This window comes from Lissotriton vulgaris, chromosome 5, assembly GCF_964263255.1.
Source record: "Lissotriton vulgaris chromosome 5, aLisVul1.2, whole genome shotgun sequence".
Classification (NCBI taxonomy): domain Eukaryota; kingdom Metazoa; phylum Chordata; class Amphibia; order Caudata; family Salamandridae; genus Lissotriton; species Lissotriton vulgaris.
In genome coordinates, this window is record NC_141693.1 from 417,724,529 (window position 1) to 417,751,627 (window position 27,099).

The 27,099-nt window shown below is 44.2% G+C and overlaps 1 protein-coding gene across 1 annotated transcript in view; it reads right to left on the minus strand.

Moving 5' to 3' along the window:
• The window catches only part of FRMPD2 (FERM and PDZ domain containing 2), a 603,077-nt gene that overhangs the window by 25,296 nt on the left and 550,682 nt on the right, over positions 1–27,099 (minus strand). Inside the window, exon 39 of the mRNA XM_086921788.1 lies at positions 12,850–12,998. Coding sequence (XP_086777914.1) covers positions 12,850–12,998 — 149 coding nt within the window. The remainder of the gene's footprint in view (positions 1–12,849; positions 12,999–27,099) is intronic.

Below are 27,099 nucleotides of genomic sequence, written 5' to 3' on the forward strand. Positions count from 1 at the left end.
CCCTCCAACTCCACCCTCCTACTCCACCCTCCCCTCCAAGTCCATTCTCCAAGTCCACCCTCCAAGTCCACCCTCCAACTCCACCCTCCAACTCCACAACTCCACCCTCCAACTCCACCCTCCAACTCCACCCTCCCTCCAACTCCAACTCCACTCTTCAACTCCACCCTCCAACTCCAACTCCACCCTGCAACTCCACCCTCCAACTCCACCCTCCACCCTCCAAGTCCACCCTCCAACTTCACCCTTCAACTCCACCCTCCAACTCCACCCTTCAAGTTCACCCTCCAACTCCACCCACCAACTCCACCCTCCAACTCCAACTCCACCCTCCAACTCCATCTCCACAACTCCACCCTCCACCCTCCAACTCCAACTCCACCCTCCAACTCCACCCTCCAACTCCACCCTCCAACTCCACCCTCCAACTCCAACCTCCAACTCCACCCTCCAACTCCACCCTCCACGTCCACCCTCCAACTTCACCCTCCAACTCCACCCTCCAACTCCACCCTCCAACTCCACCCTCCAACTCCACCCTTCAAGTTCACCCTCCAACTCCACCCTCCACCACATCACTCGGGGACACCACCACATCACTCAGGGACACCACCACATCACTCGGGACACCACCACATCACTCGGGGGCACCACCACATCACTCGGGGGCACCACCACATCACTCTGGGGTACCACCACATTACTCTGAGGTGCCACCACATTACTCTGGGGCACCACCACATTACCCTGGGGCACCACCACATCACTCATCCCAACCACATCATCACTCAGCACCACAACAGCACTGTCTTTGCTTGCTACCAACATGCAGCATTGCCATAGCCAATAGGACTCGCATTAGGAAAGTGTAAGCTATTGGCTTTGTGAATAATTATGCTATTAATTTATATATTTTCAAAGCCAACACATCTTAAAAAATTGTCATTTACAATACCAATAGCTCACACTTTCCTAATACGAGACCTATTGCATTGCAAATGCGTGTTGGTTGATATGTGTTCTATCTACCTCTTCAGGGTCCTTCCTCCGAGATATTTGTCTGCTGTGTCTGTTCCACATGAGGTTGATAATCATATGTCTGTTTCATCACTTTAAGATGATCTTTCAGAATGAGACGTTTTTGCTACATGATTTTTAAGTCACTGAATGAAATGTGGGTTTTATCACTTTGAGGTCATGTATGATGGAAATGTGCCTATTCTACACCTTCAACATGATCTTTGGGTCTTGTGTGCCAATTATATTGCTTATGAGGGACTTTTGAAATATACATGTCTGGTCTTTCTAATCATACTTGTTTGCTTGGAGTAATATGAGACTCACACTTTAGCCTTATCTCCATTAAAATCTTCTGTTAACCAGCTAACTCACTCAGATCCAAAGTATACGTATTTCAGTTCGTGGGGTTTTCTGGGGACTTAGGTGATTAATTTCTTTTAATATACATTAATAAATACCATATTTTTTAATATAAGATCATTATTGTAATTGTTTGTGTTTTCTTTGTATGTTTAATTCTTTTATCGAAGTGCTATACATGTCTATTTTCTTAAGGGTTGCAAGAGTTAGTGTGGCATTGGGTGGGCTGTGTTTTTTTGTAAATATATTTCTATTTTTTATAATGTATTTATTTAAAATATTTGATTGATAACAACGTATTAGTAGTATTTAATCTAACAGATTAGAACCATTTAAAACAAATTTAAACAATATTGAGTATCATTATTTTTCCGTTTAAAAAAAGAAAATTTTTGGAAGAATTTGTATGGTAATTTATCATTATGAAGATTAATCAGGGCACATAATGTGGGATGTTAGTGATATTTTACAGTACGTATTTGTATTTTCTTTTATAGTTTTGATTTGAATAAATTAATAATAATTATTTAGTTATATTTGTATATATGTATTAACATTATTTAGAAAATACATAAGCATTTGAGGTTGAGAATCATTTAATTTTACTTGCCTATATTTTATTTCACCTTCTTAGTTTGAGTATTGTGTATACGCAATATTTATTTTTTAAAGTGAAATAAAAGTAAAAATATTTCTTTTACCAGTCATACGCACTTTCTCCAATGTAATGTGCACTGATACATTCAGTAATTCTGACCACCTCGTACCCTACCAAAAAATATACATACATCCCTGAAGGTTAGTAGGGCTGAAGTTAGTATATTAAATCTAACCCCCTCCAAATGATATTCTCCTTCCGAATGTTCCTGTGACTGGATTTAGAATAGTAAATATATCCCTCAGCCCAAATATAAAAATATTACTAAATGTTTATAGGACAGGAGTTAGAATAGTAAATCTGCCCCTATGACCCCAAATATATGAATGTTACCCAATGATTATGGGAGTGGAGTATGAGTAGTAAATCTGACCTCGACTAATTGTACTGAAAAAAAACAAAATAGTCATGGTAGAACAATGTGAATTAGTATCAGTGATTGGTAATTACCCTCGGTCTCAATTCAGTCCATCTGTTTTTTTAACCATGTCAACTCAGACAATTATCCTTGTTCCTGATCCAGTAGGAAAAGCTCAGCCCAAACTGGCAGGCCAGGTCCCCCTGAGCAGAAACACAAGCAAACCTATACTGGTTTCACGCTATTTGGGACTCATCAGCAGGGTGCACTACGAGTTCTATGGCACAGTGAGCATTATCTGCACATACATTCCACACTTAGGGCGTTGCACTGAGGAACATAAAAAAGTGATGGTTGCATTGCTTCAACTAATCTCAGATGCTGGTAATTACTCTTGGCCGCAATAGGTTTATCCTTTTTTTGCCCACCATACCACCTCAGACAGGAACTAGCCATTTGTAATCAGGGTTAGTCCTGCTGGAGAAAGAATGTCCAATCCAAAGTGCCGGCCCAAGTCCCCTCTGAGTGAGAACACAAGCGATACACTTATAAGTACATCCCCTAATGTTTGCAGGACTGATGATAGACTGGAAAATCTGACAGCTTATTAAGACTGGAGTTAAACAAAATATGTGAGAATTCTCCAATGTCTGAGGGAGTTAAAGGAGTAAATCTGATCTCACCCAATTGCATGCACATTGCCTAATACTTGTAAAACTGAAAATGGAATTGCAAATCTGACCACCCTCTCACAAATATATGCCCTTACCCCAAAGTTTTTTGGACTCTATTGAAAATAGTAAATCTTACACGCTGCAAAATATGTGCTTTGCCGAATGTTTGTTGGACTCAAGTTAGAATAGAAAATTTGACTCCCAAAATATCAGCAGTTTTCCCAATGATATTTTAACTGGATGAAGAATAGCAATTCTCACCCCATCTATACTACTATTATAAAGGAAGAACTTTGAACCTTTGAGGCGGGTAAACTCGGGAACCACAGCGCCAATCCACACACCCGATACATCGTTGAAATTGTCAGGGTGTGCAGATGGACATAGGCTATATAAATTAAAAAAATATACGTTATTTAAAAAATTCACGAGAAAAAAATAAGTAGTCCCATGGAAGTAGCGCCGGCCACGACGTGCGTGCTGACATCAGTGCTGTGCCTCTGCGCCGTAATTATTAATGACATGTTGTTGATTCCTGCATAGACCGGGAGCTCCATTTGAATGTATGCAGTACTCATGGCGCAAGAAGAAATGTGTAGGACACGTTAATGATTTGTAGATCCAGTCATCTAACCACTCATTGCTCTTACCTGACCCAACACTACAAGAATGGGAGTAGAGCACATGAGTTTTGCTTCTAGGAAAAGACGTGCTTCGCTGTTTTTTTTCAAAAACTCGGGTAAGGTTCATAGCTTGGCCTCCCTCTGCGCACCTCTTTTCGCGTTTTGGAGGGTCTGAGGAGACTCTTCCTGTGCAAGTGCTTATAATCATGGTCACTGCACTCATGCTATTTTCGTGTCGTTTGCCACATTTGCCACATTATCCATCAACTGCTGCATAATCTGAAGATGTTAACTAAAAGATGTTTTGTTTGTAGCTCACACCGATCAACAGTGACTAAAAGTGTGGCTACAAGTTGCAGTGCATTGGAATGCCCCTCATAAAGTTTGACTGGCCACCTTCCTCTTGAATATTGCTATATCAGGGTGTTAAACTTTTATTAATGAAGTAAAACCGACGCGCAGACAGTGTTAAGAATTGTAATAACGAAGTAATTCTATCACAAAATGCGATGCATTATGCATAGTTTGCCTTTTCTAGCCATCGAATGAAGTCAACTCTGAGGCATGATCTTCTCCGCCACATAGTTCAATTAACCCAGATTATAATTAACTGGTTCTGCCCTGGGCCTAATTAATTAGTACCCCTCAGGCAGCTGTGCGCATGTTTAAATGTATGAACATTTGTGTCCCACTTGCTCCCCGGACATTTTGATTTCCAGCAGCAATCGGGGCGAAGAAAACATTTTCATGGTCGAAATTCACTGTCCAGGTGTACACTATAGCACTGTGTGATCTTCATAACTCCCGTCTGTAGCAGCAGAGGTGTTACCGCTCTTTCCTGTCACTTTTCTGTGTGTGGGGGTTATACTGCAAACCACAGACTCTAACATGCAGTCACAGCTGTTGCTCGTCCCCCTGCTGCAACTGAGCAGGAAGGACTAATCTTCTCAGACCACTGAGCAGTGATGGGAGATTAGCCCACAACACAATTACACTGAGAGGAAAGCCAGTGGCGTAGTGCAAAATGATTGCCCCCCCTACAGAATGTGATTTGGTGCACCCGAGTCTCCCATATCGATATCGAGATCGTCATTAGTCTTTGGGCTGCATGGGGCCACCCATTGAAAAATATTGGGCACACTGGTAGTGACAGTCGCTCATTCCCAAAGTATTATTATATATGGCACTGAGTTGAGGGCCCTTGGAGAATCTGCTCAAACCCTTACAGGAGATTGTGGGAGAGAAAATAATGCCAACTTATTTTTATTTAGCTATCCATACCACCATTTTGTCATTTTAAAGTGCTGTTATCAATGAGTTCTTCTTTTCACAGATTTGATGGTTCTCAGTTGACTGTCCTCGGAAGGATGGAAGGTTGTGTTGGCCTTGGTAGGATTCAAACTTATGGCCTGTAGTCTGGAACAGGCATTAGCAGTGATTATTTAACTAATAGAGACAAATTTCCTACTAAATGAGGTAGAAAACAGAAGAAGGGGAATCAAGATTTCAAAGAATACAGGCGTGGAAATCTATACTACTATTATAAAGGAAGAACTTTGAACCTTTGAGGTGGGTAAACTCGGGAACCACAGCGCCAATCCACACACCTGATACATCGTTGAAATTGTCAGGGTGTGCAGACGGACATAGGCTATATAAATTAAAAAATATACGTTATTTAAAAAATTTACGAGAAAAAAAATAGTAGTCCCATGAAAGTAGCGCCGGCCGCGACGTGCGTGCTGACATCAGGAGCGCGGGGAGGAGCGACGTCCAGGAGCGCGAGGAGGAGTGGCGGACATGAGTGCGGGGAGGTGCGGCGGGCAGGCGGGGAGGAGCGGTGAGGAGCGGCGGACAGGCTGGGAGGAGCTGGGAGGAGCGGCGGACAGGCGGGGAGGAGAGGAGCGGCGAGGAGCGGCGGACCGGTGAACTCAGGAGCGCGGGGAGGTGCGGCGGATGAGGTAAGGCTCCGGGGGACCCACGGACAATGTCGGGGCGGGCGGGGGCCCTGAAGCCAAGGTTGGGACGGGCTGCTACTCCGGGGGACCCACGGACAATGTCGGGGTGGTCGTGGGGCCCTGAAGCCTGATTGCTCCCAGACAAGGTCGGGACGGGCTGCTAGTAATAAATAAATGTAAAAACTATCATTTTTATGTTTTACATCTTTATATTTTTTGATTTTTGATTTTGATTACTATTTTGTAGATTTGTATGTAATTTAAGAATTAAAACATATGTGGTATTTATTTAAATATTATTTAAATTATTACATAGTTAAATTAATTGAGAGTATGTGTTTTGAGATAGCTGTGTTTAATTTAAATGCATATTAACTAAAAATGTTTCTAAATTGTGGGTTTCTTTTCTAAATTACAATAATATATTTTCATGTTGTCGTTATTTCTAAAAGTTTTATCATCTACAAAATGTTATTGTAGTAGATATTTTTGTGAATACTAAAGATGTTCTAAAAATATTATCCTATTGTAGTAGATATTTTACATTTTCTACACGATATACATTTAATATTTTAGTAGTGCATATTTTGATGATTTCAATTTTAAGTTTAGAAAGTAATAGATATTTTGACATCAATATTTTGGTACACAGATAGTTTTGTAGTAAATATTTAGGGGTACAGTCACTCACAGAATCCTTTCTATTTTATTTACTTGCACTGCCGCCTATTGCCAAACAAACTACCATTAAGTGGGAATAATTCTGCCATCAGGAGATTTACAATAAGTGACCTTCTTTCCTGAGGGATAGATCCAAGAAATACATCACCTGTCATCATCTTTTCTCTTCAACAGCAACCTTCTATTCCTTCCCCAAATTGGGCAGTCTGCTTTTAAGACAACAATGTGGCATGCCCTACCCATGTCTCTACAGACTATCAATGATCATCTTCTTTTCCACAGGACCATTAAAACCTTTGCATGCTTTTTCTGTCACAGGATGCCCAGCTCTAGGGTAACAGACAGAAATGTACTTCATAATCATCGGCAGCATCCTTCCCAAGTGCTGTGTATCACGGCTTAGCCTAGCACATTCGGTAATTTTCACGGCATCACCGCAAACCCTTGCAACTGTCACACAATTAAATCTGAGTTGTGTGTCCAGTCTCAGAAATGCTTGCAAGGGGTTCCGGATCTGGCCTCAGTTCATATATTACGCAGCTGTGGCACTGAAAGTGTTAGTGACAAATGGGTGATGTCTGGGCTGACACAGAGACAGCAGTCTGAGGCTTGCAGTATGAATGGTAAGTTGTATGACATGACTCAGACTGGGAAAGTTGGCAACCCTCACTGGTTTTCAGTCTGATAATGGTCCCATGGAAAAAAAAGGCTAGCCCAGGTGCAGTTGGTAGCCAAAGAAGTCCCTTCTAGGACCTCAGTGTGGACAGTAGTAGTCTCGGAGGAAGTGCTACCCTGGTCTGTGCAGCTTAGTTGCTCACCAATTGCCTAACTGCCATCGCACATGTTAAAAAGTAAGTAATAACAATAAAATAATTCCTATTTGTGGGGAGAGGTGTGGTGCAGCAGCCAGAGCGTCAGACTCCGGAGCTCAGTGATCATGGCTTGAGCACCGGTAGCAGCTCAGCTTAACACCATGTAACTCTGGGCAGTAGCTCACTTAATCTCCCAGACAGCTCTCACTTCCTTAAAACCCTTAAGGGGGTGATATGTTCGTGGTTTGTAAATAGAAATTATTATTATTATTATTTCATTTAATATCCAACAGGAAAGGATAGTAAACGACAGACAAAATAGAGAACATCCTTCTTGCTTACTTTAGGGGCCATGATGCCCTTTCTATGCCTCTGCCATGACCCCATCGGTCACCCCTCTCTCCTCAGTTGTTACACTCACTCTCCTCTGTCTATCAACTGCCCTCTCTGGTTGCCCGCAATCTCCTCCACACAACATTTCTCCCCGTTCTTTGTTCTTACTCCCTTGTCCCTATTCTATCTCTATGCCCCCTCCACCCTTTGTTGCTCCCTCCCTTTACTTTTTATCTTTCTCCCGACACCCCACTCCAGCAGCCCTCGGTCAGATTTGAGACATAGTAATAATAATGAGCTTAGGACTTTGGAAATCTCAGCAATGCTACAGAAACCCCTCAATGGGAGCATCATTTACACCCACGCTCTCTTTTTGGACACCCTTTATGTCTTCCCAGTACACAGACAGCAAGACAGCATACCTGACAGTGCACTGTCCTCTGTGAGGTGAGGGAAACAGCCCATCTTCACCTCCTGAGAAAGACTGTGGTACTACAGTCCTCAAGGCTGACAGCAGAGTAGGTACACAGGACAGATGGGAGGAAGGTTCTGCCTCCATTAGTAGAGGAAGATTCTGTCTTTGTAATAAATGGCAGGGCGTGTGTGTGTGTCTGTGTACTGGAGACCTATTGCCAAGGAAGGTGGAGCATTGGGTAGGAATGTAAATCCAGTACTTGTATAGCGCATGAATCACCCCGAAGGGGTATCTCGGCGCTGGCGGCCATTGGGAAGATTAAGCGAGCTATTGCCCAGAGTTGCATGGTGCTGGGCAGACCCCTGCCGCCGGAGCCAGGGATCGAACTATGATCCCCAGCGTCCAGCGTCAGTCGCCCTAGCTGCGGCACCACACCTCTTAGCCAGTCCTCAATTCTGGGTCTACGTACTAGGGATTACTCCTGAGCTGGAGTGCATTTGCACCTTTTGTCATCCTTACTGAAGGGGATCACCTTGAGCACAGTACCTACATAATAAGTGGTAACAACTGATAAACACTGTAGGTGTGACCATGCCTCAACTTGTTGCCAAAACCCAGCTGTCAATAAAGACTTATCCATCATGGCTTTCTGAAAGAGAGCTCGCTAAGCATGCACTCTAGCATACACTTGTCACATATGTTCAATTACACTGGTCCCTATTTTTTTGATTGTGTAGGGCTTCCTCTCTGGCAGATTCAAATGAAAGGGGGGCTTGTGAATATGCAGCAAGGAAACAACAGTGCTCATCCTCACCTGGCCCTCTCTTACAAACTGAGAAGGATAGTTTCAGAATAGGAACCAGGCACGCTACTGAAAAATTCAAACCTCACTTGCAGAAAATTTAGATCTTGCTATTGTACATTTTGCAAAAACACCAGAAGAGGCTCTTTGCTGAACTATATATTTTTAAATTGATGCACAGATATAAGTGTTTACACCATAAAGTGGAAAATGGGCTGCTAAAGTATGCAGAAAGCTTCGGGTCTGTGTGATTCATTCTATCACCTTTTTTACATAGTATTCTGGTGCTTGCAGTTCTACTATTATAATCATAAACACAGAACAAAGAGGGATCAATTCAAAGCCAAAACTTCGGATTACTGTTCAGCTGCTTGTGATATATTGTCACTCAAAGTGTCACACACAAGGAAGGCAAATGTCACGCACAGGCACACTAAAAACAAAGAAATGTCATATATGCACAGTGAAAACTTAACATCTATGCAGTATTTGTGTCTCACTCCTTACACATGTGCGACCTACTCCTGCATTTAAAGTAAGGCACACTTAACCATGAGAAAATAAATGTTATGATCAGACCCCAAGTATTTAAAACCTTCCTGATTAATAAATAATCTTCCAGGTGTCTCAATTACTCTAGTAGGAGGTAACACCATTTTGCTTGTAGTGAGACTTCGCCTCCCCAGTCAAACTTTTTTCCTCCAAAGTTCATACTACCAGTTTTTTGTGGATATTAGATTTCTATAGAGCTCCTAATAAATGAAATAGGATTTTTTTTGTCACTCAGACAATTACACTTGCAAGTGTAAAGAGTGGCTTCAAGTCAATATGCTTGGGCACTGGTGTCCAATAAAGACGGTAAACAACGTTCATGCCAAATTTTTTTTCACGCATGGAATCACAACGCGGTTGTTACAAACACAGCGTTGTGATTCCGCATACCATTACTCCGCAAGTCGGAACAACAACTTGCGGAGGGGGGGAGGTGTTGGATTTAAAATCCATCACCTTCCCTAGTGTCCGCACAGACTGGAGTTGAATAGTAAATTATACTATACCGACATCCAGCGCCCCGCCCCCCCCCCCCTCCGCAAGTCGTTGTTCCGACTTGCAGAGTAATGGTAGGCGGAATCACAACGCAGTTGTTCTAATGACCGCGTTGTGAATCTATGCAGGGAAAAAGACTGCGGGACAAAGTGATATATACAATAAAGACATCTCAGCGCAAGAGTGATGTGCTAGTTTCACTAAGAACAATCAGTGAGAATGCTGCCTGATTCGGAACTGACTAAAGTTGTTTTAAGGCTAGTGCTGGTAGACTTCAGTAGGGACTTCTGGTATAGCCAACGCTAAAGACCACCAAGGCCAATGACCACCAGTGCTGTCACTGATGTTACTAGTAATTGAAAGTTGAGACTGGGGAAAATATTTGTTGTCATTCTCAAGTGGAGCACGGTTGATAGAAGCATTACATCAATTTATAACCTCTTGGAATGTTCGCCAAAAAGGATGAATCCTTGATTCCCACTGAAGGTACTGAGTGTTTCAGTTCCATTGACCACCTATTTTCTGTCCATATTAAAGCATTTTCCTACCAAGGCTATCATCAGGGTCCTTTTGGAAGCACTCACACAACCATAGTGATAAACAGACTGTAGATCAATCATGTGGATTTTGAATACCGACAGTGTGGACCCTGCATATACGTAGAGGTTCATGCTGCAGGATCAACAGTATTAGTGGTTGCAAGCTATAAGTAAATCAAAACGATGGCAGGACGGGCCCAGCTGAGGTGCTGCACTTTGTAAATGTAAAGGGGTAGATAAGTAGCTTTTATTTGTTTATTTTAAAAAGCCAATGTGAACATTTTCAAAACTGCAGTAATATGTTTGCACACACTTGCTGAAACCCTTCGTAGGAATGATGATCTCTCCTAATGTTCACAGGAAGTCTATACATCTAAGCACTGGCTTTTTATCTTTGGAGATTATTTTTGTGACCTTGACTCAATTAATACCTATAGAAGATCCTTTTTCGAGGAATATGGTTGAATACTTTTTTCGCGATGCAGGCTAATTGAAATATGAAGACCAATAGCTTGTATGAATTTCTGTTATTTTTTTACAGCCTTGAGGAAGTCACTGGAGGTGACGAAACATGTGTTGGCTGTTCTTGCTCATCTTGATCAGGACTGTATATCTTTGAATTCTTTTTATACAAAAAAGTTTCCCCATCTATTTATTCTCTGTAACAGGGGTCTTTACAGTCTTGACTGAAATTATGATGTTTTCAAAATATTTGTCTAAATTAAAAGGAAAGTTTTTTGCATAAACCTATCTCTGTTGTTCGCTTGTGAAATATTGGTGACACAATCTTGTGTAGTTAACAGATAAAAGTCATACATGAGATGATATCCGACAGTTAGAGTGCCGGGGTATTATCATGTTATATTGTACCACACAGTGACTGTTGCTAGTACCTGTGTATTTAAGTACCTAAGGTAGTAGGGTACTATTTTTATCTTGAGAGGCACCACAACCAATTGTTGCTTTTGTTGAGAGTGACTATGATATTTGAAATTATTCACCATAGCCCAGTCTGATTAGACATATTTTCTCTGAGGTGCGATCCATTATACACTACTACCACCTTTTGTTTCATACTTACAGAAGGTATCAACAAATTCTTCTATTACAGAAATAGAGAAATGTGCCAGAGGAAAGGCGTGCATCATTGTCAGTAAACATCATTGTTATCTTACAGGTCTATTTGTTGTCATTAACCACTGCCAAGATTGTAAGCTAAATCCCTGGTTTAGATATTAGGCTTGAAGACTATATAGAAGAGTTGTTTTTGTCACTGTACCAAGACTTCTTCTAGATATGGAAACTTTGTCATTTGTTTGCAGTTAACCAATCTTTGGAATTTTGGGAAGATGTTGGATGAAAGGCTTTATAATGGCTCAGTTAAACTACATTGGGATTAGGTCGGATCACAGGGTTGGAAAAAAAGCTATTTTCAAATTTGAGGAAGGGTTCTACGTAAGTCAGTAACTTTCATAATCTTGCAGGAGACATATGTTAACTTGGTGGGAACGTTCAGCCTTGAAAATAGTTAAATTTTCTGGGAAGGTAAGTAATTTAGCAAAAATTAAGGAGTTTTTCGATCTAATCTTTAATATACAGGGCTGGTGGACAGAATCAAACATTCCTCCTTCTATGGCAAAGATGCCACCAAGTGTCATCATTTGTAAAAGTACTTTTCTCTGTTCCTGACTTATTGCCGATATATTTTGAGTTGTTGTGAGTTTTGAATTTTCTATCCATTTCATTGATTACAACCGTATTAGCACTTCAAGGGAACTTAGGGTGATATGGGTCTGCTCAATCGCATGTAGAGCATTTTGTAATGGCCACTGTCTGATTGATTGGCTTCACACCATCTATTCCATGTGATATTAACCAGACACTTTGGCCATCATTGCAAGTTCCCCACAATTACGGGCATTAATTTGCCCTAAGGTAAATCCACGATAAAGTGCAGAAAGGTCAATACTACACCTGATTTCTACACATTTTCTCTCAATCCATAAGCATGCAGATTTTGCCTATTGAACTTTGCCTAGTGGAGAAAAATCGAGGATGTGCGAAATTACTACACAACGCTGTGCCCAAACTCGTTATTATGGGAAGACTGGTAAAGAGAACCTTTGTGTTATATGTGCCAACGTATTACTTTAAAGTACATTTGGGGTGACATATGACTGCATAGTGACTAGAAGGTCACTTACAGAGGACATGTGATGTTTCTTATATTTCCAGGTCTGTTGGGTTAATGTCTATTTTCCTCTGCTTTCAGTTCTGTGTCACCTTTTGGTTACGTTTGTCTGTTTGATTACTTCAAGATCATTTTCTGCTGAACCGTGTCTTCTCTATCACTTTTAGCTGTTCTGACACATGCATTTCACTTCATCACTTCTAAGTCACAATCAAGTGAGTGTTGTTTGTAAAGTGCATGGAAGTTGACACAAACATATTTAAGAAATGAAAGTTGTGGTAGGGGTATGTGCAGGTGTCTTAACCATGCTTATTCGCATATATCCAAAGCATAAACATGATTGGAAATTAGGGACGTTGAGGTGACCATCACACATACCACAAATTCCTTGTAGGCTTCCTGCTGGTCCACACACTGCTGAAGAGCAATGGCCAACATTCGTAGGCCAGCCGGGGCATACCCACCATTCAGGGAGGGCACTATGCATGACAATCCATCCAGCTCCTTTTCTGACACAATGGAGGCACCTGTCAAAACACAATAATCTCTAAGTCAGTTATGTATGTGGTTCATCAAAAAAGGGAAAAAATATTTTACGAGTAGGCAGAGAATAATTTCTTGTACAAAGAGGTAGTAGAGTTATTTCAGTTATAGAGAGGAGACAATAGGTAGACACTTGCATGTCAGAAGTAAAATATGAGGGACGTTTTCAGGTCTTGACCGGACAGAATATTAAAATGTCATTTTCAAGGGGGAACAGAAGGCATAAAAGACAAATGTCAAGTTGTTTCTCCTGGTTAGGTAGCTATGAAGAAGTAAGGAGAATAAGAAATGGAGATATTTTTTAACAAGATGAGATATAACCATATTAGGAAAATATGGGATGCTGACAGCTTCAAGAGAAGCTGTAAAAACACTCACAGCTAATGTTGACGGGACTACAGAAACATATCTAACAGCAGAAATCAGAATACAGACCTCTACAGAGAAAGAGTGTAGTATGGAGTCACCTGCAGGACAATATATGTAATATATACATGTAGGGATGTCATTCCTATTGGGTTTGAAAAGCATGCATATTGTGTTTGCAGAAGGTGCAATGTTTCTGCATGCCATAAACGTCACTAACTCAAAATGTAGTGCTTCAATTGTCTGGAACTATAAACAATCTATAAGACGTACTACATTTTGAGTTAGTGACATTTATTCATATAAAGTATTGATGAGGAGTTGTTGCTGTGGGAAGATTAATTCATGTTTTTCTTCCAAATAATAGTAATTGAAATATTGATTCCGACACATTTTCTTTCGTATTGACAAGACAATATCCGTGGGCTGGCATGCGATCGGAGGCAAACAAGTAGCGACACTGTGCGACTTACCCCCACGCTGCTGCCTGTGAGGCTCCGAGCGAAGAAATCCTGCAGCAGACTGAAGATCCAGTGCTGGGGAGGAGTGGCCTATCCCGGGCTGGGAAACTATAGCGGAGGCCCACGGCGGGTCGTGCAACAGTGCTACGCTGCGAGCTCCCGAGGTCTGTAAAAGACGCCACCGCTCTAACGGACCACGTCCGGGAAGCCGTTCGGGAAGCAGTTAGATGGAGAACTGCAGCCCCAGAGGGACTGAAGAGACAGACGTCAAAGGTACATGCATTAAAATGGTGCCTCGCTAACGCCGGGACCCCGCTGGTGAGGCAGTGAGACAGAGGACACACACAACCTACAGTGCATCTCGCTAAGCAGCGTCTCCCCCCCGCCAAACAACGAGCATGACAAGCGTGGTGTGTGCGCAGACAGACGTGTGCAGCAAAGACCAGGCCGATGGGGGCGAGATAGGAGCTTGAAAGCCCACGCCGCATCGAGAGACCCCAGAACCGGCACGAGCAAGGCAGCGCTCGAGACGCGTGGACCCTGGCGCGAGACAGAGTGTGAGCCCACATGGGTAACCCACACAATCTATCGTCCTGGCTCCCCCTATGACCTGCTTGTACCGGACCAACGAATGGGGACCTAACACAGGTGCGAAAAGATGCGATGTCACCGATAAACCAAGGGCAGGCTAGAAAGACCACAACGGTGAGTGAACCCGTCTAGACCACACTGAGAGCCCGGGGGGGAACACCGGGCAGGCTACGAGAAGTGCGCGCCCCCCCGGATTCCATTTGACAGGGGACATCTTGTTGGAAATCGAAGGCCCAAAACACAACTGGGGCCCATGCGAGAGGAGTTGAAGATTGTGGGTGCCCCCGGCAGGAGGTAGCCAATGCTACGATCAAAAGTGGACCAAGCAGAACACTCCACTGCCTGCTGAATGAGCACATGGGTCCTAGCCACGAAATGAGTGAGTCATACGCAGGACACGTGAGTGTAGTACTGCAGTAGAGCACAGCATAATTCATCCCAACTTGAAGACCCACCACACCACAAAAAAGGGTCAACACACCTTTCAGAACCCACTACAAGTGCAGTATTGCGTAGAGACACTACACAATCCATCCGGACCCCCAGACTCAACACACCAGGTCATTCTGGACATGCCACCAAACCCACAGTGCCACAGAACTACAAGAGGGGAAGCACAAGCCACCGACATGGGGAAGGCGGACAACAAGCAATCTAAGATCTCCTTTGAAAAAAGGTCCACACGCCTCCAAGAACCCGCTGCCGCTTCGCTCACCGTAGTCCCTGGGACACAAATGGATTCTGACCAAGAAGACGACATCAGAGACTGATGCGAGAAGTACGAGGCAGCTTGAGAGCAATTGATACCAAATTGGATAATATGGCAGCGGGAATGGACCATATGTCTCAAAGGGGAAACATCCTAAACAACGAATTTGGAACAACCACTTACCTTAACAACGAAGTCAGTACCACGACGAATCTCAAACAACGAAGTCCTAAACCACGACTTTCATCAACGACAAAGACAGTCACGTCACTCATCTCCGCAGTACAGTCTCCGCAATGTAAAAGGTGCATCCTACTTCCGGGAAAAGACACAAGGACACTGAAAGGCTTACATTACCAAGTAAGAGGCTAATTTGTGTTGATTTCTGCTTTGTGCTGGATTTAAGTAAAATACTCTGCTGTGAATATTTCAGATGTTATGTTTTTCTCCGCAATGTAAGAATGCATCCTACTTCCGGGCAGTTCCACCCACCATCCTACCTAGGGCAAGCAGAGCAATGTTCCCAATGAAGCTGATTCATCACGTCACTCATCCCCGCAGGATATTGATACTAATTAGTCTTGTGTCAGAAGGTCAAATTGCGTGTCTAATGAATTATTGTGTCTACAGACATCAGTGACGCATTGGCAGTGCTAATGCTTGCTTAATAAGTACTCCTTTTCACCTTTCTTCTATTTGCCACTTCCTGTGACTTCATTAGGGCTAAGATGCCTGTGTGTGAACTTTGGGCTTTATACTTGTATGCATTCATTCACCTCCCAGGTGGCAACTTGAGATTTATTTGCAAGTGAATGAGTAAATATATTCATAAGGCACACAGCACTACTAGTCAGTCGCTAAGTGATATGGATAACATAGTCCAGAGTATTTATGAGTATGGATGGAGACGGTGACAAAACACAGTGATGATGCAATCAGACTGAGTCTAGGGATCCAGACTGCCAGGACTTCCATTGTCCTCGTGACTTACCCAAGTCCTTGATGTTCCCAGGCCGTCCATCACTGCTAGGAATACATTTCTGTGGCCATCCGTGTCCTTCTTAGGAAACAGCACAGTGCATTAGGGGACATGGCCTTTTCTTTTTGCGGTTTTGGTAGTGCCAAAAAATGCCAGCATTCAAAGTTCTGGTGCGTTAAAAGCCAGGAGTGACGTTGGAAGAAGGTGCACATATCGGCTGTGAACTTTGCATGCTGGGATTGATAACACTAACTTTCAAGTTTGTTATGCCACCATTTGAGTGATCAATGCAGCCAGCTTCGTAAAAAGAGATGATGGACTGATATATCTGTGTCTCCTTGTGTAACTAATTGACTTTTTCCTGTTCGTCCGGTATTGAAAGGTATGTCTTTATTTTAGAAAGTACGATATTTTAAAGATTCCCCACTTTAAAATAAATATAAAAAAAGTATTTATTATTAAATTAGTATTATGAATAAATCATAAAAAACATGATTATTTAAAAGTACATAGTGGCGTAATTTGGTAAAGAGAAATTTAAAGAATATTCATGCTTCAGGAAGTAGTTGTTTAAATAGTAGTGGTTTAGCAATGCTCGTTGGTTAGCCTTCGTGGTTATGGCAGTGTTGGATTAGGCAGTAGTTGTTTAGTCATACAACCGTCTCAAAGAATAGACAAGAATGAAAGTCGGATAGACACACTAGAACAGCAAGTATTGGACTCGGAGGATCGACAGGAAATGTCACAGGGTAACATGCTATGTATGGAGAGGGTGCTCGAGGTAATAAAGCCTCGCAATGAGGACTTGGAAGCAAGATCCAGAAGGAACAACGTCCGTATCACAGGATACCGGAGTCAACCAACATTCAAAACATGGAAAGATACGTGAAAGAAATGCTCCGAGACCTCTGTGCGGAAGAACTCACCCCGATGTTCCTGGTGGAACGAGCACATCGCACCCTGGGCCCTAGACCAGCTCCGGGAGCCTCCTCAAGACCAATCTTAGCTTGCCTACTCAATTACAGAGACAGAGACACTATACTGAGAGTGGCCAGGGAAAAAGGGGACATTCAATATCAAGGGAACAGACTAGTGCTGTATCCGGACTTTACTCAAGCCGTACAGACGGCAAGAAGAGAATTCATACCAGCTAAGAAATTACTGCAACAGACCGGCACGAAATGCGCAATGATGTATCCGGCCAGGCTACGAGTCCACACCGGAGGGAAGCCCTTGTTTTTCACAGACGCCAGGGCCGCCTTGAAATACGCTAAACAGACTGTCAGGAAACAACAAAATCAAGAGACAGGGACTTCGCCTGCCTCCAGCAAGCAGATGAGTGATAATGAGTGACAATGTAAATGTTAGGGGACATACCCTTTACATTACTGGGAACGCCTACTGGTAATCACGCATTTAAGCCAGAGCCGCCCATATTCGCTCTGCCACCCTGTCTAAAAGTGACAGGGCAGAAAGCAGGCAACCCCACGCCCCTATGGGATTACTCCCTGCTACACTAAGTTTAATGGGTTCCCTTACCAAGGGTGTTGTTCAGCAAGGGATACACAACCTGATTGGGGGGGTTGGTGTGGGAGGGGGCTGGGTATGGAATGTTAATGTTTGTTGTTGTTGGTTGCACGGCAGCTCAGTCATGGGATTCTATTATCATTATCGTAGACAGCCACATTCAGTTAGCACACCGAACAGGCATGCATATAAATTGCGACAATGGCTCTACTGGTGGCCAAGGTTGAGACAGGGAGAGAAGGCAGACAGGGACACACGTAAGTTAGATCCTAAGTTGATGCTACAGCCGCCTGTCTAAACTCAATTGCCTCACCTGGAATGTGCGAGGTCTAAACGACCACTGCAAATCCCAGCTTGTGCAATCTTACCTGGCCAGGCATGGGGTAGATATATGCCTCCTGCAGGAGACTCATCTCCTAGGGTCGGATGGCCCAAGACTATAAGCCGCTCGCTGGAGCAAAGTCTACACTGCAGGTTACTCAAGTTACTCCCTTGGGGTGGCGACTCTCATTCGGAAAGAGGTCCCCTGGCACACACAACAGTTAATAAAAGATCCAGAGGGGTGGTTTATTCTCCTGCAGGGAACACTATACCAAAGATCATTAATTATAGCAAATGTGCATGGTCCCAAAATAGACGACCCTGCTTTTTTTCTCGCAACCTATGGCACAAGATTCAATCCACGGGAGACTCTGCAATACTCTGGGACGGAAATTTTAATATCACGTTGTTGTCCCACATGGACAGGGAGGGAGCAGTACTGGCCCAAAACCTGCAAGCGACAGTGACACTACATAATATAATACAGGACTACGATCTAGCTGACCTCTGGCGAGTGCTCCACCCAGTGGTGTGGGAGGGAACCAGCATTACGCACCACAGCCAAGCCTGGTCCAGAATAGACTTCTGGCTCGTCGTGACTAAAGACCTACAGGTATGGGTACCGGAAGCCACCCACCACGCGAGAACACTATCGGACCACGCGCCAGATGCCCTAGCCCTACAGATCCCACAACCTTATCGATAGCTATTCTCATGGTGCCTCCCTCCCAATGCCCTACTAGACGCATCCTTTTGCGAAAGTATTTGCACGCATATACAAGAATACTTTGCACACAATATAGGTTCGGTGGCGACTGAGGGAGCTTTGAGGTAAGTGTTTAAAGTTCTAATCCGTGGTCATTGCTATCTCAGTGATATACGGAATAGTCTGAGTAGAATAGAAAAGGAATTGCATGACCTAGAGGCACAGTACTGCATAACAGCAAAACCCTCCATCTTAGCTAATATACGCACCACGCGCAGGTCACATCAGGAAGAAGCTGAGCGCGAAGTCAAATTTACACACAAGCAGGCTGCGGCGCGTAGATATGGAGAAGGGGACAAACCGGGTAAAACACTGGCCAATATACTGCGGAGGCCAAGTGGCTCTCCCTTCATCGCAGAATTGACTACCACGTATGGTGCAACAGTGCGCTCCCCAGCAGACATTTTATTCACCATGCGCCGTTTTTACGCACAACTATAGAAGTCCACTTCCGACCCGACAGAGGACATGTTGCGCGACTACTTTGACTCCATTGCACTAGTGTGGTTTAACAATGCCCATCAGGAATAAATGGAGGTGCCCTTCACGGTAGAAGATGTCAAGCAGACAATAGGCGGTCTCCCAGCAGAAAAGGCCCCTGGGCCGGATGGCCTGACAGCCAAATGTTATAAGGAATACGCTGATATCCAAGCACCTCGTCTCCCGGCGGAGTATCAAGAAGCCATGGAGGTTGGTTATCTGGCCACCTCAATGCAAGAAGCCATTATCATAATGGTTTTAAAACCGGACAAAGATCCCACTAATTGCAATTCTTATTGCCCAATTTCCCTAATAAATATAGACGCGAAAATTTTCCCCAAACTTTTGGCTACCCGAATGCAACCATTGCTCACCTGGATAATACTATCGGACCAATCTGGTTTTATACCGGGAAGGTCCACGTCCCACAATCTTCGGACGTTGGTCCCCCTAATGCACTATCTGGCACCACACATACCGGCTACCGCGGCCCTGCTTGATGCCACCAAGGCATTTGATTCCTTGGAATGGAGCTTCCTTTTTCCGTTGCTCCATTGAATAGGGCTCAGCCCCATCTTCATCAAACAGATAAAACTACTGTACACTATGCCAACAGCGTGCTTAAGGGTAACCGGCCTAGTCTCCGAACCCAGTGCAATCACCAGGGGAACAAGGTAAGGGTGACCCCCTATCGCCCCTACTGTTGGCCATCACGACTGAGCCACTAACAGCACGTATCAAACAGCATCACACCCACCGCAGCATTGGGTTCAACACACGAGGCCTGACAGTATCATTATATGGGGACGACTTTACGCTATACATGACAGACCCTAAAGACAATCTTGCACCCATGACACAACAATGTATCCGTTACGGAGAACTCTCAAGGGTACGAATAAACAGGAGTAAATCTGTCATCATCCCCTTGACATCCAGCACTCGGCCCTTCGAAACGGAGTACCTGATCGCCTGCACTAAGGGGCTAACACGATATTTGATGATATGGATTAGTAGTGATCTCAATGAACAATGGTCCGAAAACTATGGCAGAGTGGTAGACTGGATCACAGAGCTGGTACACTGTTGGAAAACACTACCCCTCTCTGTGGTGGGCCACATTGCACTGGCAAAAATGATCATACTGCCCAAGCTGTTGGACCTCTTTGTTAACATCACCATTCCTCTAACAACATACTTTTTCAAAACATGGTGCTCCCTTATGATCAAACTGGTTTGGGCGGGGCGACAACCCAGAATGATATGGGAGGTACTCACCCTACCCCAATCCCAGGGGGGCCTGGCCACTCCCGATTTTGCACTATACGCCTACGGCGCACAGGCGCACTTCCTTCACTACTGGGTGCACCCCACACAGTTTCAGCCGCATGTGGCCGTAGTATTAGACAGAGCTGCACCGCTGCCGCTTGCAACAGCCATATTTCAAACATATAGGAGACCACGAGACAAAGTGAACACAGTAGAAGCGCTACGATGGGCCTGGACTGGACTGCGCAAGAGAACTGGACTGGATATACTTTATGCCCCCTCGGTGCAACTGGCGAATCTACCACAGATACCCCCACTAGGAGACCGTAGAGCACGGGAGAGAGCGGCGCAGCTTAAGATACACAAGGACAAGGAACTATTTCCCGCAGACCTCTTCTTAACACTACAACAAATGTACGAACAGGAGCCCCCTTCGGCTGCGGACATGCTCCTTTACTATCAGTTGCGTTCCTCCTGCAGAAGTTGATTTGACACATTTCCAAACCCCCCCCCCCCACAGCACTACCTGCATTAGAAAATGTGCTTGCGATAGACCATGGTCGCAAGCTGATTACCCTATATACAACACTACACAACAAACATCCCCACTAAACACCCCTGAGGCTAGATCGATATGGGCAACAAATAGAGGGGTAGACATCTCAGACGACCAATGGACGTTAATCTGCGTTCAGTTGCGGCTACTGTCCTCAAACTACCGGCTGAGACTAATCCATTTCAAGTTCATACACCGCCTTCATCGGACCCCGGTGCAACTGCACCGGATGGGACTGCGTCCTGATGATCGTTGCTGGAGATGTGGGGACACACAGGCACCTTACACGTGGCGTGGCATTGCCGACAGGTGGCTAATTTCTGGATACATACACTGCAACACATACATGCCATCACCGGACACAAACTACCTTGCACGCTGCTGGCAGCGTTGCTAGGCGACAACACTGCAGCACCACCCAAAAGGAAGAAATTGACTGCTATGCTGTTAATTATGGCTAAACAGCAGGTGGCCATTCATTGGAGGGCGGATTTGCGCCGACCACTAAAAACTGGATCATTAGTGTGACACACTGCAAAACGCAACTGGAGACGTATTGGGAACAGTTGCCAGGGCGGTCCCGCCCTCAAGATATCTGGGAACCGTTTGTACACTGGCTGAATACGGTGAACACAGACGACCTCTAACGTACCTACCAGGGTAATAATAATTTACTGCCACCTAGGGGCGAGATCTCACTACCCCTACTCAATGTATAGACCGTGCATATTTAATGGTATGATAGCCACTGTCACAATGCTGTAATGTACTGGTGTTCATTACATCCTATAACTGCTGTATAAGAAGTTGATGGACAATGACACTATTGCTCCGATGACCTGAGTATTGCCTGATGATTGTTTTGTTAGATTGTAATTGATGTTTTTATAAATGCCAATAAAAACAATTTAAAAAAAACAATTGTAAAAGGCTTCCTTTATAGAAACAAATAATGGTACTCACAAGCCCAGACAACTGCCAACATTTCGGTCAAGGTTTGACTTGCATAAGAGACTATTTACCGTGATGAATCCTTTTGTGGCTTCTGTTCAGCAACTGGATTAGCATCCACAGTCAATTCTGTGCACAATTATGAGTCAAAATAAGCTATCTTGCATAAAGATGACACCCCTTCCTTTACTTTGTTGAATGGTTTGTTGTAATACTCACACCAGTTAAATGAGTGACTCTTTTTAGTCAGTTCTCCGAAACGTGCAGTGATCATTGTGGTATCTAGTAAGCACAATAATCATTCTCACTCAATGGCAGTATTCTCATGTCTACACATTTATACATTTTTCTTTTTATTTCTTTTTATTAGGTTTATCAGTAGTTATGCATACAATACCAATCAGTATTACCGACAATCACATATTACGTCATTACAGTATCAGGGCAATACCCACTGTGCTACCCAGGATAAGGGAAGATGGCCACAAACTAACCCCCCATTACCGCCCAAGTCAGGTAGTGTGATTGCAAATAGAACTCCCAAACCTATTGAATTAGTACATCCAGGCCCTGCTCCAAATCCTCCTAATACTGTAAATCCAGCCCAGACTGAGGTGCATCAATCGACAACAATACCAATTCCTCCCTCTACTGCTGGGCCAGGGGGTAACGTATGTCCTTCAGTGGGCAAAGTTACAGTACCTACCCAACCAACTAATAATCAGTCAGCACCAAACAAACCTGCACTCCGCCCTGCTCCTACAGTTACCAAATCAATCCCACCACCCTTGATAAAGCCACCACATAGGAAACCCCCCGTGAACCTTACCCCAGATTCTTTCCCCTACGTAGCAGTCCTCATAAATGTTCCACCATTACCTGTAGGACAGAGAGAAACCTTCCAGATGCTTAAAAACAAGATCATGCACTGGTTAAGGGAGAATCGGCCTCTACCTGGAGACGTCGATGGGTTAATCTTGGGGGTAAGGAGAATAGATTGGATAGGGTATACAACTAAAAGCCTGGGAGGGGATTGTATTGTGGTTAACTTCCAAGATCCAAGGGTGGCAGGATGGATAACTAGACAGGGATGGGGTACAAACAAGGGAGGTATTGGAATTGTCGATCTCACCTTTTTTTACCCCCGCCCAACCAGTGTATTGACTAGCCTGCTCAACGAACACATAAATCCCCCCACCCTACCATGGCCAATTATTCCCACACCAGCTCCACCTCCACTGCCCCAAAACTATACTACATGTATGAATTATAACCCTCCTGTCGGATGGCAAGACCAAGGGTGGGGATGTTGACAAACCCCTCAACACTTGCGCAGTAGCATAGGAGGAAGTACTAATGACTTTAAAGGGAGTTGTGAAGATCATGATGTTACTGCTGGTACAATTACAATTGTTGGGAACACTGGAAATGGGAGTCTGATTGTGGTGGAAGGAGGCGGGATAGCAAATACCAACGCTGGTGTAGGGGAATCATCCACACCTACAGTAAATGAGGATGACGATATCAATGGTGATTTTGTGAAGGTCGCTAACAACATTGAAAACCCAATGACTTCTCAACCATGCTCCAATAATAACAATTCCGGTGGAATCGAGCTTAGCTTTGGTATGTTTCTATCCTGGAATATTGCTAGGTTGGGAAGTAAGCTAGACTCTCAAACGTGGGTGGAATTCATTAATGGGTTTGATGTGTGTTGCTTCCAAGAAACTTGGGCTTGTGACCCCGTTTTCCTTTGTGGCTATCTAAACTTCTCTATACCGGCCTCTAAAGGAGGTAGGGGTCGGCCAATGGGAGGACTCACTGTATGGATAAAACAGGACCTGGATATCTCTATCAAAATGTTGGATTTGGGAGCTAGCGATTTACAACTGTTAAGAATTTCATCAGAAAAGGGGGTTTTAATGGACTTGTATAACGTCTACGCAAGAGGCAGTAACTCAGCTGACTCTTCCACTCTAGAGGTGCTGTCTGCCTCCCTAGAAACTAAGTCCCAAGATAGTAGGGTAATAGTAGCCGGGGATCTTAACAGGACCTTCGAACCTCTCGATTGTACAAACGATCCCTTAGGGAAGGAAGAGGACACTCTTTGGGGAGTACCATCTTTATGTTTAAATCCCGTCACCCGGTGGACAAAGGACATTCTGTTATTAAACGCTATTTGTATGGAGCACGGTCTAAGAGCCCTGAATGGGAGAACACCAGGGGACAAGGAGGGCAGTTGTACTTTTGATAACGGCAACAGCAGGAGTAGAATTGATTACGTATTATGTAGCCTCCAGCTGTGGCAGGGAGTTATTGATATGGTCATCAAGCCCAGAATAGAAAGTGACCACAATCCCCTTTGTGTGATCCATAGGTGGTGGAATGTTGGATCCGAAAACTCGCATTTAAGGAACGACCAGATCCCAGTAATGGCCAATGATGGACGTAGGCTAAAATGGCCAAGGGTATTGGCAAATGATGAAGCAATGACATACATTAACCTTGAGGTGGATAAGGCAATTTCCGCTATGGAGGCGGTAGATTCCACAACCCCCGGGGCTAGGGATATCACAGATATCCATAATAAGCTATTTTCCCTCCTTAAACCATGTTTTCAGACTAAGACCAACAAAGGGAAAAAAAACCCGGATGTTGGTAGGTGGTTCAATTGCCAGTGTACATCCGCACGATTGAAATTGGGCCAAGCCATTAGAAATAGGGACAGTGCTGCAATTAGAGCGGCTAGGAAATTGTATAAACTAGCCATCTCCCAGGCCAAGAGGAAATGGGATGAAGACCACTGGGCAGAGTTAAAGGAGGCCTCTAGCAGCAAGGATTCTAGGCTCTTCTGGAAAATCATTAAGTGGGGTAGAGGAGGTATCCCCGCAAGGCCTGACAACAACGTAGCCGAAGAAGCCTGGGTTGAGTACTTCAGACCACAATATGCTGAAGTAAAGCACCCTGGGATGGGGGAGGGCATACTGCCAGTCTTTGCTATTGACAATTTGTTCTCCCTTAAAGAAGTAGAGAATGCAATTAGCTCTGTACAATGCGGGAGAGCACCAGGGTTAGACGGGATTCCCTCGGATATCTTCAAGCATGACATGAAGAGATGGGTGAGGTATATTTTTCTGCTGTGAAATGCTCTAGCCAAGGGGGGTTGGTTCCCGAGTTATGGCAAGGAGCAATCATTATTCCCATTTACAAAAAGGGAGATCGTTCTCTCCCCGCCAACTACAGGCCCATAAGTCTGATAGCAACCGTACAAAAAGTAATGGGGAAAATGGTTACAAATCAGCTTATGGATTGGGTGGATGACAACAACGCTCTTTCCCCATACCAGGCAGGATTCAGGTGAGCAACCAGCACAATTGACCAGGTCTTCCGTTTTACTATACTGCGGTGGAAGACGGTTCTGCTTGGCAGGGGCTGCCTGTATGTCGCATTTGTCGACCTGCGGGCGGCATTTGATTTGGTCCCCAGGTTTAAGTTATGCCTGGTCCTGCAAAAACTAGGCATTCCCGTTGAATTGCTCACCCTAATCATGCGCCTGCACGAATCTAATTTCGCAAGAGTTCAGTGGGGTGGGAATGGTGAGTCAACATCGGACTTCCCGGTGGAAAGGGGGGTCCGCCAAGGCTGTGCCATGGCACCCTTACTCTTTTCATTATTCATTAATGGGATTGTCGAGCGAATGTTGGAAGCGAGCATAGATGCACCAACGTTAGCGGGCGCCAGGGTCCCGATCCTGATGTTCGCTGACGATACCCTGATTATGTCAAAAACCCCTGCAGGGCTACAACGCGCATTAAATATATTTGATGTTTTTTGCAAAGAGCACGGCTTAGAAGTAAATGTGGGAAAGACGAAACTAATGGCCTTCTCCCCACGCCGTAAAATTCATCCCAAGGTAACCCTGAATAATAGTAAGCTAGAGACTGTCAAGGAGTTTACATATTTAGGGGTCCAAATAGCAGAGGGCTCAGGTTGGTCCCATCACCTGGAAAAAACGGCCTTAAAACACCAACAACTATCAGGTGCATTGCGGGGGGAACACAGAAAATCCAAGACCAAACCGATCAAACCTGCCCTTATAGTTTACGATGCAAAGGTCCTAGGCGCGACCTTATTCGGTGCAGAGTTATGGGCTTGGGACAACCTCTCGACCCTACAGACATCTGAAAACAGGTTCTTTAGAGGGATCACAGGCCTCCCACAGAGCACCCCCCTAATACCATTGTTCCTGGAGTTGGGTAGACGGCCAATTAGCGATAGAGCGCGACTGCGCCCTGTTCTCTATTGGAGACATCTTTGGACAACTCCTGAGATTAGGCAATATGCTGATGGTTTCCTTTCGATAATCAAGGAAGATAATTTCCACAAGATAAAGTGGCTAAAAAATTTAAGGGCCATGTTAACTAACCTTGGGTTTTCTAATCTTTGGACCAACCCACTGGGGGAAGTCTTCCCAAGCAAGGAAGGCCTCAAATCCCAATATTGGGATTGGGTTGGCAACAATCTGCTGAGAGGTGCCAGGTCTGACTCTATGGCGGGTCGCTTCTTGGAGGCAAAAATCTATCCTATCTTAGAAAATTACTGGGACACTATTACGGTCCCACTGGATAGGAAGCTAGTCTTCCAGTTAAGATCTGGATCCATTCCGCTAAAAAAAACTAACTGCAGGTTGGCAGAGGTCGACCAATATGTCATGCCCAGTGTGTGAAGCAGCTGTGGAAAGCCTAGGCCACTTTCTATTTGTCTGTAAAGCCTATTCATCACCTAGGAGGGTATGGCTTACCCCTGTATGTAAAAACCTTGGGACACGAGATAGTGCAGTGGCATTGAGAATTTTGTGTACATCAACCCAGGAGTCGATTATTCTTGGGGTAGCCAAATACTTGGGGTGGGCCTGGGCAATTAGGCGGCGATCTATGGGTGGGCTCAGTTAATCTGGTTTTTAATTGTTTTATAAATCCAAACCTAATTTGTTATATATGTAAACCTTTTTATGTTGGTATTGTATGAGCTTGCACAAAATGCTTATATGAATTTGTATTTGTTAAAATGATATGTTTTTTATTCTGACATGTTCAATTTTATGCTGTG